Genomic DNA, 14,373 nt, shown 5'->3' with positions numbered 1-14,373 from the left:
GGGACTTGATGGGGGAAAATTTGCATTACTTCAGAACGACAGAAATAAGAAACCTGAGGGCTCAGAAACCAGGAATGTTTTTTAAATGTTTGTCAGCCCCTGAACCTTCAACCCTGCTCTATAAGTGTGTAACTGAAACATGTTCCTTGGAGATGAATGGACCTTTAATAAGAAACAATATTGGAGCTTGGAGGTGTTTTGACATCTATAGTGTGGCAACCATGTCGGAAACGGCGTCTCTGATCCACCAATCAGCTTCGTGCTGCTTCTGCTGCTTCCTGTGTCCGTTGGCAGAAGAACCTGAGGGGGGAAATTAGCTAGCTACATTTGAAACTGTTTCTGGACCTTTCTTGATACTCTGGTAGTTTATATATATATTTTGTACTGTAATATAGAAAACAGCGATACAATTATCTAATATAACTGTTCAGTTTTAATTACTTTGCCCTGTTTCTAGCCGGGTAGCTTAGCTATCCTGGCTAACTTAAGTTACCTTGCTAGGCTATATAATTAGCTAGCATAGCTAAGCCGTTGTAGCTAATGTCGGTTAGCCCGTGTAGCTCGTGTGCAGCTCTCATACGACATTGCTTGAATTGTGTTGTGTTTGGTAGCCATGGGTATCTAGTTGAACTAAGGCCGGTTTAAATTAGTTAGCTAGGTTAAGTCGCTACCAGAAGCAGCAGTATGTTAGCTTAACTAACGTCAGCTAAGCTAAGTTAGCTAGCAAACTAAGTTGCTTGGCTATGTGGCAACAGACAGTTGCACAGTTAACTTCAGTCCCATCTGTTAAGCTTCTACAACTATGAAATGTAGCCGAGACCCTGAATTAGATTTAGCTGCCAGACAACAGACATTAAAACAACATTATTGGCTGGCTGGCTAATTCGGGTTGCTTGTCCACAGCTTAATAATGAAGAGACAAGACACTGAGGATCAGGTTGTGGACAACGGTGGAGGGCTTTCCTCCAACACGGATGGCACAGTCACGCCCGAAGGGACTGACTGTCCAAAAGAACCGAGCACACAGACAGACGGTTCTCCCACGCCTCGGTCCAGAACAGATGAAGGCTGTAAGTGAGCATTAAACAGACATTCACTCAAATCTGGCTCTGTCCCTTATACATGTGTAGCTGCCACAATTAAAGGAAGGTAAACTTAGATCTGGTTGTTAAATGAAGGTCAATGACGTAGACGATGAATTCGTGACTTGTATTTTTAAGGAAAACTAGGTAAGGCAGTTATAACCAACAACACCGTACTGTTGCTTTGGTCCCATGACACTCAGCTGGTTCATTGTGGGTTTTTTTTAAGCCCTTAGCAAAAGTTGTGACAACAGTAGACTGTCCCATGGCAATGTCTTAAAACAATGACTGTACTTAACTCTTGCCTTAACCTTTAACCCTGACTTAAACCCTATCGTTAAGTGGTTTAAGTAGGTGTCCTACAGCGGTGCGTCAGGACACTTTGTGAGTGTCCTGCCACAGAATGCTGTGACACCAGGTGACATTCAGGCGCCTCTGGCAGCAGAACACTTACTGTTACTGTTGCTGCTCTTTGATCTCTTGCGTCCGCCATTTTGAAGCAACGCCTGCACAATCAAGTCTAACGCGTCCACCGCTTCACTGTGCTGGTGCTGTGTCCAGTGGCCCAGGCCGGGGCTCCGCCCCCCTGCAGGGACATGGCGGAGGAGCTGAGCCGGCAGCTGGAGGACATCCTCAGCACATACTGCCAGGAGGACGGCGCAGAGGACTCGTCCACTCCCGACGCCCTGGAGGTCAACGGCCTGGCCGACAGGGACGACGGCAAGACGGAGGAGTCCAAAATGAACGGTGGCGGCGCGGACAAGGACCAGAAGAAGCTGCAGGAGAAAAAGAAAGTTAAAGGACTGGGTGAGTGGGCCTTCCCTGCCTGGGTGAGAGAAATTATGTGGGCGGAGCTAAAATTCCAATTATGGAATTATGTGCTTCAACCTAAATGATAAAAGTTCTGTTCCATTAAGAACCCAGATACCTCCTGGTTGCTAGTTCATGGCTTAATGAATCAATACTTCACTAACTGACACTATTTTACCTTGGATATTTCCTTTAATTGCATATTTCCTTCCTTTTGCATATTTGTTTAATTTGTATGATAGTATTGCCAGTGTAGTTTTTAATCCTGAAAGCATATGTAGAATTATTTGAAAAGTCAACAGATATTTTATGAAGGATTGATTATTGAAGTACCTCATCATTTTTGCTATTTGTAGGCAAAGAGATAACACTACTTATGCAGACTCTGAACACACTTAGGACTCCAGAAGAGAAACTTGCTGGACTATGCAAAAAGTATGCTGAGCTGGTAAGAGACAGATTTGTGGTTGTCCTCAACAGTCGTTAATTTTTATGTTTAATGAGATGTGACTGGGAGTATTCTAACTTCTAGACTTTCATTTTGAAATGGAAAAAGCCTGTAATCATATCTCTTAAAAAAGTTCCATCTCATAAAAAGTTCAAGTTAAAATCAAACCTTGCTTTGTTCCACGCCTGATCAAATTCATGACTTTGCGGAGACAAAAGACAGAAAAGCCTTGGGTTTCTGTACAAAAACAAGAACAAGGCTTCTTATAAAGGCTAGTCTTTAGTCCGTGGCATTTAGTGCTGTGCAGTTTGAAGGGAAACACTAAGATGTCAAGTGTCATGTCAGGATTCTTAGGGGAACCGATTGAAGCAGTGGAACCTCTTTCAGAAGCTCAGTGGACTGTGATCTCCTCTGTCCTTGGAATGAATGTGAGCTCCCAGCCTGGGCCCTTAAGCTCTCAAACTTAAATAGTCATGGCCAAGGTTCAGAAAAACACTTTATCCCCCTCTCGAATTTGACCAGGAACTCTTGTTACCCAGTTTGGCCTTTGCTGTAAAATGAACATGGTGTTATGCCTCAGAGGTTCAGTGATCTATATAAATATGATCAATCTGTTTTGCAGTACTTCTTCATCTTGGAGATAAAATACCTTGTACCGTATGGATTTCTGTAATATCATTGGAAATGTCGTCCTGAAGACTGATGACTCGGGCTTTACACATTTGGGACTTTTTGACACAGATGCAGTAGGCCTCCGTCCTGGGCGTGTGCGAGAACGCTGCAGTGTGCAGAATGCATTGGTGCACTGTCAGCTAAGGAGCTGCGATTATTGGTTGATTGAATTTCATTTGCTCGCCCCACCCAAGCAAAAACAGTATTGGGGAGTATGTAGTGTTTTCATTCCCCTTCTAAACAGTCCTCGCATTGCTGATGATGTTTATTCAAGTGGAGTTTCTGTCAGTTCGCCAACTCGAAATTTTTTGTTTTTCATTAAATATGGTCGTTGGTTTTTTTTTTTTGGTTTTTTTTTTATTTTTTTTTTTTTATTTGTGTCTCATACTACATGCGGAAGGATTAACTTGTTGGTGCAAAGTAAATATGTGAAGGTTTACCTGCATGTATCAAAACAGTAGTCATACATACCTTACTCTTGGCGTTCTAGTTATGTAAATGAAGTGTTCTTGTGCTTTCTGGGCTTAAATAATGGCAGCAGTTCAGTTATTTCTTGTATTGTGTTGAAGCTACGTTGTCATTAAATGTAGAGGAAAATAATAAACTAACTGAAGTTACGTATTTCAAAGAGCTTAAAGGCTGTGTGTGTTGTGCAGCTGGAGGAACACCGCAATGCTCAGAAGCAGATGCGTGCGCTGCAGAAGAAGCAGGCCCAGCTAATCCAGGAGAAAGACCACCTGAGGAACGAGCATAGCAAGGCCATCCTGGCTCGCAGCAAGCTGGAGAGCCTGTGCCGTGAGCTGCAGAGACACAACCGCACACTCAAGGTACACACACACACAAGGAACTCGTTACACCCACAACCCTGCATCTCTGCGGAGGCAAAACTTGTCTAACGTGATCTGTACACCCGGTACTTTTCCTTTCCAAACCAACTGCGTTTGTGTTTGTGCAACAATAGAGGTTGTTCCCTGCTGCAACACACCCGAACGAATCCACAAACGCCTCGAATGAGCTCAGTGTGTTGGAGCAGGGAACGCAAACGGCTCCGTAGGAGTCCGTAGGCGCTGTAGTGCGCACCACACTTAATCTTAGCCTCTGCATACAAGTACGTTGTTTGCAGCATCTGAACCTTCTGATGGTTGGTTGGTGTGGGCTTTTGTGTTTTTGGTTGGTTTGGGCCCCGTCTGGCAGGAGGATGGCGTGCAGCGTGCCCGGCAGGAGGAGGAGAAGAGGAAGGAGGTGGCCTCCCACTTCCAGGTGACGCTCAACGACATCCAGGCCCAGATGGAGCAGCACAACGAGCGCAACGCCAGCCTGCGGCAGGAGAACATGGAGCTGGGCGACAAGCTGAAGAAGCTCATCGAGCAATACGAGCTGCGTGAGGAGGTGAGTCCAGGAGCAGAGCGCACGTGAAGGTCTTGAGAAGATGTGAAGTTGGAGGAGAGCTCACGGGGCACCCCGCTGGGTCTAGGGTGGACGTGGTATCAAGTATAGGCTAAATGTTTGAGTCGCTTGCAACTTTATGTTGGGCTAGAGAAGCAAAAATGAACAGCCATGGTGTTTGAAGAGTCTTGATGGAAAAACATGTGTGACGGTGTTGGCATTGCTGAGCGCTGAGCCGTGTTTCTGCTTTGCTGCAGCACATAGATAAGGTCTTCAAGCACAAAGATCTCCAGCAGCAGTTAGTGGATGCTAAGCTCCACCAGGCTCAAGCCCTGCTCAAAGACTCGGAGGATCGCCACCAGAAAGAGAAAGAGTTTGTGAGTATCCAGCGGTGTTTGTGTGCATCCGTGTGTTTTTCGTTGTTTTTTTGTTTTTCCGGCCCCAAATAAGACATCGTTGTCAAGAGATATGAATACACGTTGAGTAGTCGCATGGATTAACTTTTATCTTCTTTGGGAGTCTGAAGATAACCCGGTAACTCCGCCCTTGTTTGTGTAACACTCCCCTCTGGGATGAAGTGCACATTCCCGGTAACTCCGCCCTTGTTTGTGTAACACTCCCCTCTGGGATGAAGTGCACATTCCCGGTAACTCCGCCCTTGTTTGTGTAACACTCCCCTCTGGGATGAAGTGCACATTCCCGGTAACTCCGCCCTTGTTTGTGTAACACTCCCCTCTGGGATGAAGTGCACATTCCCGGTAACTCCGCCCTTGTTTGTGTAACACTCCCCTCTGGGATGAAGTGCACATTCCCGGTAACTCCGCCCTTGTTTGTGTAACACTCCCCTCTGGGATGAAGTGCACATTCCCGGTAACTCCGCCCTTGTTTGTGTAACACTCCCCTCTGGGATGAAGTGCAGCTCTCCTGTCAGACCTTCTGATGGTTCTTTTTGATTCCCTCACTGGTGTGCAGCTGCTGAAAGAGGCTGTGGAGTCACAAAGGATGTATGAACTTATGAAACAGCAGGAGGTTCATCTCAAACAGCAGGTGAGGATCTGTCATGTTCAAAAGCAGAAGGGATCTTCAGAGATGAGAGCCGTCGTGTGGGATGTTCCAGGTTCCTGGTTCTGCCTCAGTTGTGACTACAGAACTTTCTGTTCCAGTATGGTACTGCATGGGTTATGGCTTCATTTCACCTTTGCCCTTTGCAGTTGTCACTGTACACAGAGAAGTTTGAAGAGTTTCAGAACACACTTTCCAAAAGCAACGAGGTGTTTACAACCTTCAAGCAAGAAATGGAGAAGGTATGCTAATGCTAATGAAAGTGGGGAACTTGACCCACCCATTCACTGTGCATTTGTATACAATGGCCCCATTTACTTATCGTATTTTCCATACTATAAGCTGCTACTCCCCCCCCCCCCCCCCCCCCCCCCCCACCCCACACTTTGAACCAAGAGGCTTATATTGAGGTGCGGCTTTTCTGTAGATTTTTCTTCACCCGTCAGGGGTGGAACAGAAAGTTAATCAGGTGGTAGGTCAAAGTTGTAAATCAAAGAAGAAAGTGCTCAATTTCATTTAGCACATGCAAGCAGCAGGCACGAGGGAGAATTTTTTTCAAACAAACTTGTTGTGCCAAATTCCGAGTCCCCTCGTTTGCACACGCATAAAGACACTACAGATGATATTCGGGAGATACAGTGATTATAACTTCATTATAATTACTGTTCATTAAGCACTCTAATTTTGTCCTAACTAGATATTTAGACATGGTACTGTTGTAATACTGCGAAGTCATGTGATCAGAGGTGAACTTCAGTTCCAGTGTGTATTTTATTTAAAATAACACCCTTGAGCCAGTGTGGCTTTGGACATAGATAATGCTGTATGCTGTGATGGATAATGAAAGTCTAGCTCTTATTTATGCATAGAAACGTAAATTGACAATATAATCTATGCGTGGATTATATGAGGGGAGTCGGAATTCGGCACAACACCGGCCAAAAGCCGGCACCATTCGGAAACCGATCAGTTCAGTTAAATGTATTCAGTTCAGTAGATATATGCGGCTTTTAGCCCGGTGCGGCTTATACAACATTTTCCATTTTTAAAATAAACTTTGTAGGTGCGGCTTATATTGAGGTGCGCTCTATAGTCGAGAGAATACGGTACTTTAGATGCTGGATAGGATGTTTCTATGAATGATGTTCACTGATTCTAACCAGAATCTTATATTGGATGATATGGATGTTAAAAATAGTAGGTAAGAGAAATGTCTTTAGAACTATTTGAAGTGATGCATTGTTGCTCTGCACATTGTAACGCTCATCCGCTGATTGAGTTCATGCAGAAAACTGGTGATTGGAACTGACATGGACTAAAATGATCAGCAATTCATTTGTTTAAATCTGTATGTGATGTTCTGCAGATGACGAAGAAGATAAAAAAGCTGGAGAAGGAGACGACAATGTACAGGTCTCGGTGGGAGAGCAGTAACAAAGCCCTTCTGGAGATGGCCGAGGAGGTGAATGAGACCCATTCATTCCACACATTCATTCGACTTACTGTCTACAGTCCATCAACCTTGCAAGTTCCTTAATTAATCGTTACTTTGTATTTCACAGAAAACACTTCGAGATAAGGAGCTGGAGAACCTGCAGGTGAAGGTCCAGAGGCTGGAGAAGCTTTGTCGCGCTCTGCAGATCGAACGTAACGAGCTGAGCAAGAAGGTCCAGAGCCTCAGTAAAACAGAGGACGGACAGGGCCTAGAGACCACGCCTACGGAGGAGGAGTCTCCACACCCAGGCACAGACTGCGAAGAGGGCAGCCCCGCCCTTCGGAACAGTACCGAACTACAAACTCCGCCCACCACTTGCACTCAGGCATGTCACTGTGGTCCAGATCCAGACACTGAGCAGCAGAAGGAGGTTTGCTTAGCCCAGGATTGAGTTACTGCTTCTTGGCTAACACTCCTTATAATGTCCCCTGTGTTTTTGCCCTATGGCAGCGTGGTGGAGTTTTGGTCTCCTCTTGGGGCGATCCATTCCGTCAGGGAAGATTGTGCCTTCAAGATGAGTCTTGTGCTGCATTCTTACTTTTAGTTTATTTTCCCCCTCTTTGGGTTTCTTTATTTTATTTCACCTTTCCTTTAATGGTAATCCCTCACTCTGACATGCTAAAAGGGGCTTGAAATGATGATGATGCTGCTGCTTTGAATTGCTGAACGCGATGGAGTACCACTGTCCACTAAATCTTGATCTGTCAGAGTAAGTTTTGGGTCCGTTTAGTTTGGCTTAGAATAAAACCTTGAAGAATGTAGTTGGGCGGCGAGACGAGCTGCTTGAGAACAATGCCTTATCTCTTACGAAGTGAACAGCTATTGCAATGTGGCAAAAGTTAAGCATCCACGGTATGTCCTACCATCTGTTATTTAGCATCGTCCTCAGCATCACTCTGTTTACCCGTGGTTTAGTTTTGTATTTGTTTATTGTCCACAGAACTTCACATGTTGTAAGGGCCTATATACCATAATCTGGTTTTGCTGTGATTCAGTGTTGGATTTTGACCTCACCATGATTGGTGCCTGTTACCTGAGAGGATATATTTTGGAGAGTTTTCTGTTTCTGCAATCAATAAAATGAATAATCAACATTTTCTTAAATTTTTATTAGCCATGCAAGTCATTGCTGTTTGTCCCTACAGTGTATTACCATGTTGGTAACATCACACTGGTTGATGTTATCATTTTTAAACTCCTGAGAACGTTAAAGTATCGAAGCCCTCAATTTCAACAAAATTGAAATAAGGAAGAATGTATGCTCGAAATTGTGTGTGTGCCTCATTGGCTTTTACATTCAGTTGGTGAAAATGTTAATCCCTATCAAACTGTTCATGTAGTCCAATTCTAAATGCATTACACTTTGTAGCTTTAACATTTTAAACAACGCAGTGTATCTTCTGAGAGTTAAGTCTTAAGCCACCAAGAAGTTCATTATTGGTTGTTTTGTTTTTTGTGTCCTTTCATCATGAGGTAGTTTGACCAGTTTTGCAATCATTCCATGAAATACAGAGGGAAGCATGCACTTGAATGAGACTATGACCACTGAGTAGTAAATTACCTACACCAGAATATCTCTTCCTTCAGAGCTTTCTTATAGTAGACCATTATTTTGATACTTTGTTGTCGCTAATATACAGTATGTCTCTTAATGTGATTGTATACAGATTAAAAGCAACTTTAAAAAATATACACATTGAATTGCATCCCAGATCCAGTTTTGTGTGTCACCAGGTTAAATAAAGAGATTCTAAAATGTTAAACTCTATGCAATTCTAGTTCTGTTCATGTTTATTTCTTTTAGCTCTCGAATGTCAGGCTATGGAAATGAATATACATTAACGTTACAACATTGGGTCTGGTAGCTGCAGTTGCATCTGATGTGGATACATTGTTCATTTGAGGCTATGTAATGTTTTCTGTTTTGTGCTTGGAACGTTAGCGTTTCTTTTATCTGAATGTCAAGTCCTCTAGAATCCACATCAGGTCTTCCATGTGTTGTCCAATAGCCCAGTGTCAACACGGGTCCAGAATAGCTGCTGTTTCTCAGCACTGCATCTGTTGCCTAACGGCATGCCAGCTTTCATTGGGCCCTGCTCAGTTGCTTTTGAATAATACTGTATGCACCTACTGTTAAAAAGGTACCAAAGAACACTTTTCTTTCCTTACTCCACCCTGTAAGCATCATTTGAAATTTAAATAAATTACACCGAAAAACATTCACTTTGTTAGTGTTTCAGTTTGCAAATACAAGGAAAGTGTTGTAGCAGTCTAATTATAGTGATTATAATTTAAATATTTTTTGTGCCACTGACTATTGTAAAGTGTGATCTGTTACTAAGGCTACTCTTTTTGTCTTTGATGGCTGCTATTTTTAGTTGAGGCCCAAATAATAATGTGTTCTGCATTGATGTATAGGAATGTTTGTAGGCTATACCTCCATCAAACATTCCATCTAAAATGCATCTAATGAAATCTGTTGTTTGTTCTGTTGTGCCATATAAATTCGTTTTAGTATGATTTATTAACATGCCTGTAGCTAGTCTTACACCCCAAACCCAACATCTAACCACATTAGTCAGGTTTTGTGTACACTGCTGCACAAAAGAATTGTGTATGCATTATAATAAACTGAAGACCCAAACTGGCACAATCATTGTAAAAGCACAATGTAATACTTTATTTCACTTTCTTTTAAGATGTAAAGTAAAAGTTTCAGTCAAAAATCCTCTGGATCGTGGAAATCAAGCTTCTGCTGCAAATGAACACCAAGGCCCTGTGTTCCGTGCAGATAATATTAAAGTCTGTCTTCCGTCTCAGCCGGTCCGGCGTCCTTGTCCGACCCGGCCCGTTATGTGGCGGTGCGTGTTCGCCCCGGTTCACGTCTTCCACGGACAGGAAGTTAAAAAATGTCACTTCCGTTTTTATCCCGTCGCTGATCAGCACGCGCAGTGCTAACCGGGTTTCCTTGGGTTTATTAAACGTCCTAATAACCGATACCGGCGCGGCGAGACGTGCCCGACACGAGAGATCATGGTGAGAGAAGACGGCCGGGTCACCGATGTGCTGTTAGTCGACACGGTCGTGTGGGACACGTTCATAAAACACACCTGACGCTCATTTAGCACGTTTAGCCGCTAGCCTGTTAGCTCGTAAGCCTGTTAGCCGATAGCCTGTTATCCTCGCCTGTGTGTTAGAAACTCGTTTTTGTAGTTTAGTAAAGTTAACCATGGCGCAAAGTTGTCTATAATTTATTTACTTTTTACATGTGTACTAATATTACATTTATATAAACATTATTTTCAAATGACACATTTATTAGACATAGCTAGCTGTTTCACTAAAGTGTCCCTCAGAATATCAAGATAACTAATCTAGATAAATATTAGTGATTAATCTAGGTTCACTAATTAGTCTATTATTCTGGTGTGGTTCATCATTTGTTTTCCTAAATAACTAGATCATTTAGATTGCTGCAGTTTCTATTAATAATACAGTCCTGTAGATTAAGTGTCAAACTTTTTTTTTCTGATTTGTGTGTTTTAATGTGATTTCTGCTATGTATTGTAGTTTTTCATAATATTGTTTCACGTTTGTGTGGCGCCTCTTGACATTAAATGTACTTTCTGCAGAAACCAATACTTCTCCAGGGCCATGAGCGCTCCATCACTCAAATCAAGTACAACAGAGAGGGAGATTTGTTGTTCTCTGTGGCCAAGGACCAGGTGAGTGGAGGGACTGGGGACTGCACAACTAACCGTGATCATTTGGAACAAATTGATGGATAAATAATGTTTCCTGTTCAGTTTGTGAACGTGTGGTACTCCGTCAACGGAGAGAGGCTTGGCACTTACAACGGACACACAGGCGCCGTTTGGTGTGTGGACGTGGACTGTATCCTTCACTTGAAGATGCTCCATAATGTTAAAGCTGTTGCAATAAATGTTGTTCCTATGTTTGTTGGTAACCTTAACAAGTTTTTTTAAGGGGATACCAAGCATGTATTGACTGGATCTGCCGATAATAGCTGTCGGCTCTGGGATTGCGAGACAGGTGAGTTGAGCCCTGCTGTCATGATGTGCAACTGTGGTTTCATTCCCTCACCTGGCTGCCTACTCTAACCATTCTGATGTGTACTAAAAGGACCAAACAGAAAAGAACAATCACATATATTTTGTGTCAGTCTGTTTCTGTTTTATATTTTAAAGGGACAGTGGGTGTGTCAGGTGTGCTGTAATGCAAAAACGAATGTGAGCTAGGATTGGTTTTAACATTGCTGCAGTCGTATTGAGTGGTATTTTGCATTTTTATCTTAAGGTAAACAATTAGCTGTGCTCGAAACCAATTCAGCAGTGAGAACGTGTGGATTTGACTTCAGCGGAAACATCATCATGTTCTCCACCGACAAACAGATGGGCTACCAGTGCTATCTTAATTTCTTTGATCTGCGAGACCCACAACAGATTGGTAAATGTAGTTCCTTACTGTTAACAGTAGAAAAATATGAATACAGAAATATTAGAACTGTAATTTCTGCAGTACTAAACATACACCTGAAATGCCTGTTGCTTGTGTGTAATGCTTTTATGTCAATACAGACTCGTACATATATATACTCACACATTCATATACACACACTAATGTATGTTTAGTTCGATGAAAGTGTGGTCACTGAATTGTCCCTCAAAAAAGGCTAATTGTTTTCTTATTTTTTATCTGTCCTCAGAGGAAAACCAGCCATATCTCTCTGTGCCATGCAGTGAGTCCAAGATCACGAGTGCAGTGTGGGGTCCACTTGGCGAGTTTGTCATTGCTGGTCATGAAAACGGGGAAATCAACCAATTCAGTGCGAAGGTTTGCAATCTCAGATCAAATGTTTATTTCCACAGGTCAGGCTGAATGAAGACAACCTTAGCGTGTGTGTTGCTGTGTGTGCATAGCCATAGTTTTAATTCGCTTGTGATTTAAGGTGTACATTTCATTTGTGCTTTTTAAAATCTGTAGTCTGGGGAGATTATGAAGAAGATCAAGGAACACACCAAGCAGATCAACGACATCCAGACGTCCCTGGACCTCACAATGGTCGTCACGGCCTCCAAAGACAGCACCGCAAAGGTCTGCACTATCGCCGCAAGTGGAGGTCCTTCCATAAAATATCTATATATAAATCTCTTAATATACAAACATCACAATATGACTGTTCTTAAGAAGAAAAGTTATTTATAATGTAATGTTTTTTTGCACATAGAAGAATTTAGCCTCTGTTAACATGCTTGGCCATGCGGAGAGACTGAAATGCTCCCTGTCTCTACGCAGCTCTTCGATTCAACGTCACTAGATCACATAAAGACCTTCAAGACAGAGCGGCCTGTGAACTCTGCTGCCATCTCCCCCATCATGGACCACGTAAGGGATCTACATCAGCCCGTTTCTTTCATTAGACATCACAAACCCATTTGATGGTACAAAGCTCAACAGACCAGATAAAACATGTAATTGTTATAACATAATACACATGTCTAATAAATTGCCACTATTTTGTAATTTTTCAGTAGAATATGGGATTGTTTCTTAGTGGAAACCAAATGAGTTTGCATGTTGTGCTTCTTCCTCTCCGTCGCCTCTCTGTGTTTCCACCAGTGTTCTACACTCAGGTTTCTGTCCAGGATGGGTGTAATTAGGACGTACTATGCTCTCTGATTCATGAGTTAAAAAACTAATTAATGGTTTAGCACAAGACGAGGAGTGTTTTCATGTGCGTATCCCGCCATTCCGGTGTCCTGTTTTAAAGTGTATGGATCTGAGAGCTGTGTTTGTTGGTACCTAGGTGGTCGTGGGAGGAGGTCAGGAGGCCATGGAGGTCACAACCACTTCCACTAGGATTGGCAAGTTCGAGGCTAGGTGAGTGTGGAGACCAGCGCTGCCCCTCAGGCTCAGCTCCTCTTACTGTGTTTTTATTTAATTTGAAGAATTGAGCAAACATGATATTTTGAAAAAAATGGATGTTGGGGAAATGAAGGACAAGGAATATGAGTCTGTAGTGTTGTTTTCACACCTCCGGGGGGTGGAGTTTGTATTCTGGTCCATGGCTAATATATTCCACTCTCTGAAGGTTTTTCCATGCTGCCTATGAAGAGGAGTTTGGGAGGGTGAAAGGCCATTTTGGGCCCATCAACTGTGTAGAATTCCACCCAGATGGGAAGAGGTATGTGTTATTGTCACCCCCACATACACACACCTTATTACACATTGCTATTTACAGCATTTTCCAGAGGCTTTGTGGTATAAATCACTACTTTAGTGATCTGGTAAAAGCAAACTACTGTTTGATGAATTATGGTTTACAGTAATACCAATATATAGCGACATCTCAATAAATTAGAATTTATCAAAAAGTTAATTTTTCATTAATTAAATACAAAAAGTGAAACTCATATATAGATTCATGTCAAACAGTGCTCTATTTCATGTGTTTATTTCTATTAATGTTGATGATTTTATTGGCTGTAAGCCATAAACCCAAAATCATTAATCTCAGAAAATTAGAAGTCAAGACCAACTGAAAAAAAAATGCAATTCATAATTCAAAAGATGATTTTTAATTCATAAATGTTGGTCTACTGAAAGTATGTACAGTAAATGGTCGGAGCTCAATACTCAATAAATACTCAATACGAATACTCAATACTCAATAAATGGTCGGACCTCTCAATACTTGGTCGGAGCTCCCTTTGCACAATTTACTGCATCAATGCGGCACGGAGGTGATCAGCCTGTGGCCCTGCTGAGGTGTTATGGAAGCCCAGGTTGCTTTGATTATATGTAATACTGGTATTATATGAATTATTGTAATATGATATATACATTATATACTAAGTATTTCTTCCAATTTTATTCTATAGCTATAGCAGCGGAGGAGAGGATGGCTATGTCAGAATTCATTACTTTGATCCTCCGTACTTTGACTTTGAACTGGAGGCCTGAGATCACACACACGGACAGCATTCCTGAATCCTGGTTCACTCCTCACTGCTCACCTGATTAACAGCTGAACTCTGTTACGTCCTGGACTTCACCGGTCAGACAGAGTCTGGTTTTATATGGGCCTTTCAACACAGGCTTTACCCATGATGCAAGTCATCTTTTGTGGTGTATTTAATCAAACATTTGAATTAAACTGCATTTCACAAGAATGTTCTTGTATTACTTTGTATATTAATTTGCTATTAATGAGTAGTAAATGATTAATTGTTACTGAAATTTCAGTTGAATGTATGAATCAGCATTGCTCTTCTAAAGTATTTGATGGATCATACATTCTGAACCATGGATAATATGCAAATGTGTTATTCATTTCAGAAAATGTATCCAAACAATTCATGACCATAGAAATGCCACAACAATGTGCTGGGACAGTC

The 14,373-nt window shown here is 42.2% G+C and overlaps 2 protein-coding genes and 1 long non-coding RNA gene across 3 annotated transcripts; 2 read left to right on the top strand and 1 right to left on the bottom strand.

Annotated features, from left to right (window-relative positions):
• The first annotated feature begins 202 nt into the window (after positions 1 to 202).
• Positions 203 to 9,174, top strand: txlna (taxilin alpha). The gene is made up of 11 exons (XM_077008492.1): positions 203 to 361; positions 904 to 1,070; positions 1,644 to 1,889; positions 2,249 to 2,340; positions 3,669 to 3,839; positions 4,207 to 4,401; positions 4,656 to 4,775; positions 5,371 to 5,445; positions 5,610 to 5,702; positions 6,827 to 6,922; positions 7,023 to 9,174. The coding sequence occupies exons 2-11, from the start codon at positions 911 to 913 to the stop codon at positions 7,344 to 7,346; spliced, it is 1,572 nt and encodes a 523-aa protein (XP_076864607.1). The 5' UTR covers positions 203 to 361; positions 904 to 910; the 3' UTR covers positions 7,347 to 9,174.
• On the bottom strand, positions 212 to 1,660 carry LOC143516718 (uncharacterized). The gene is made up of 2 exons (XR_013131770.1): positions 1,537 to 1,660; positions 212 to 300 (listed from the first exon to the last, which is right to left on the bottom strand). It is a non-coding gene; the product is annotated as an uncharacterized LOC143516718 (long non-coding RNA).
• Positions 9,175 to 9,831: 657 nt separating the features above from the next.
• Positions 9,832 to 14,148, top strand: eif3i (eukaryotic translation initiation factor 3, subunit I). Its single transcript, XM_077008496.1, has 11 exons — positions 9,832 to 9,991; positions 10,588 to 10,680; positions 10,762 to 10,849; positions 10,943 to 11,008; positions 11,273 to 11,422; positions 11,682 to 11,809; positions 11,960 to 12,070; positions 12,272 to 12,361; positions 12,783 to 12,856; positions 13,068 to 13,160; positions 13,858 to 14,148. Exons 1-11 carry the CDS (start codon positions 9,989 to 9,991, stop codon positions 13,937 to 13,939), a joined length of 978 nt encoding a protein of 325 aa, XP_076864611.1. The 5' UTR covers positions 9,832 to 9,988; the 3' UTR covers positions 13,940 to 14,148.
• The last annotated feature ends 225 nt before the right edge of the window (positions 14,149 to 14,373 follow it).

Source organism: Brachyhypopomus gauderio, chromosome 6 (assembly GCF_052324685.1).
Source record: "Brachyhypopomus gauderio isolate BG-103 chromosome 6, BGAUD_0.2, whole genome shotgun sequence".
In the NCBI taxonomy this organism is placed as follows: Eukaryota; Metazoa; Chordata; class Actinopteri; order Gymnotiformes; family Hypopomidae; genus Brachyhypopomus; species Brachyhypopomus gauderio.
This window is presented reverse-complemented; position numbering and strand designations above follow the sequence as displayed.

Coding starts and splice junctions, on each gene's coding strand:
- txlna (XM_077008492.1), top strand. CDS start 911: ATGAAGAGACAAGACACTGAGGATCAGGTTGTGGACAACGGTGGAGGG. Junction 1,071..1,643: donor GTCCAGAACAGATGAAGGCT/GTAAGTGAGCAT, acceptor TGCTGTGTCCAG/TGGCCCAGGCCGGGGCTCCG. Junction 4,402..4,655: donor AATACGAGCTGCGTGAGGAG/GTGAGTCCAGGA, acceptor GCTTTGCTGCAG/CACATAGATAAGGTCTTCAA.
- eif3i (XM_077008496.1), top strand. Junction 12,857..13,067: donor ATTGGCAAGTTCGAGGCTAG/GTGAGTGTGGAG, acceptor CACTCTCTGAAG/GTTTTTCCATGCTGCCTATG. Junction 13,161..13,857: donor TTCCACCCAGATGGGAAGAG/GTATGTGTTATT, acceptor TTTATTCTATAG/CTATAGCAGCGGAGGAGAGG.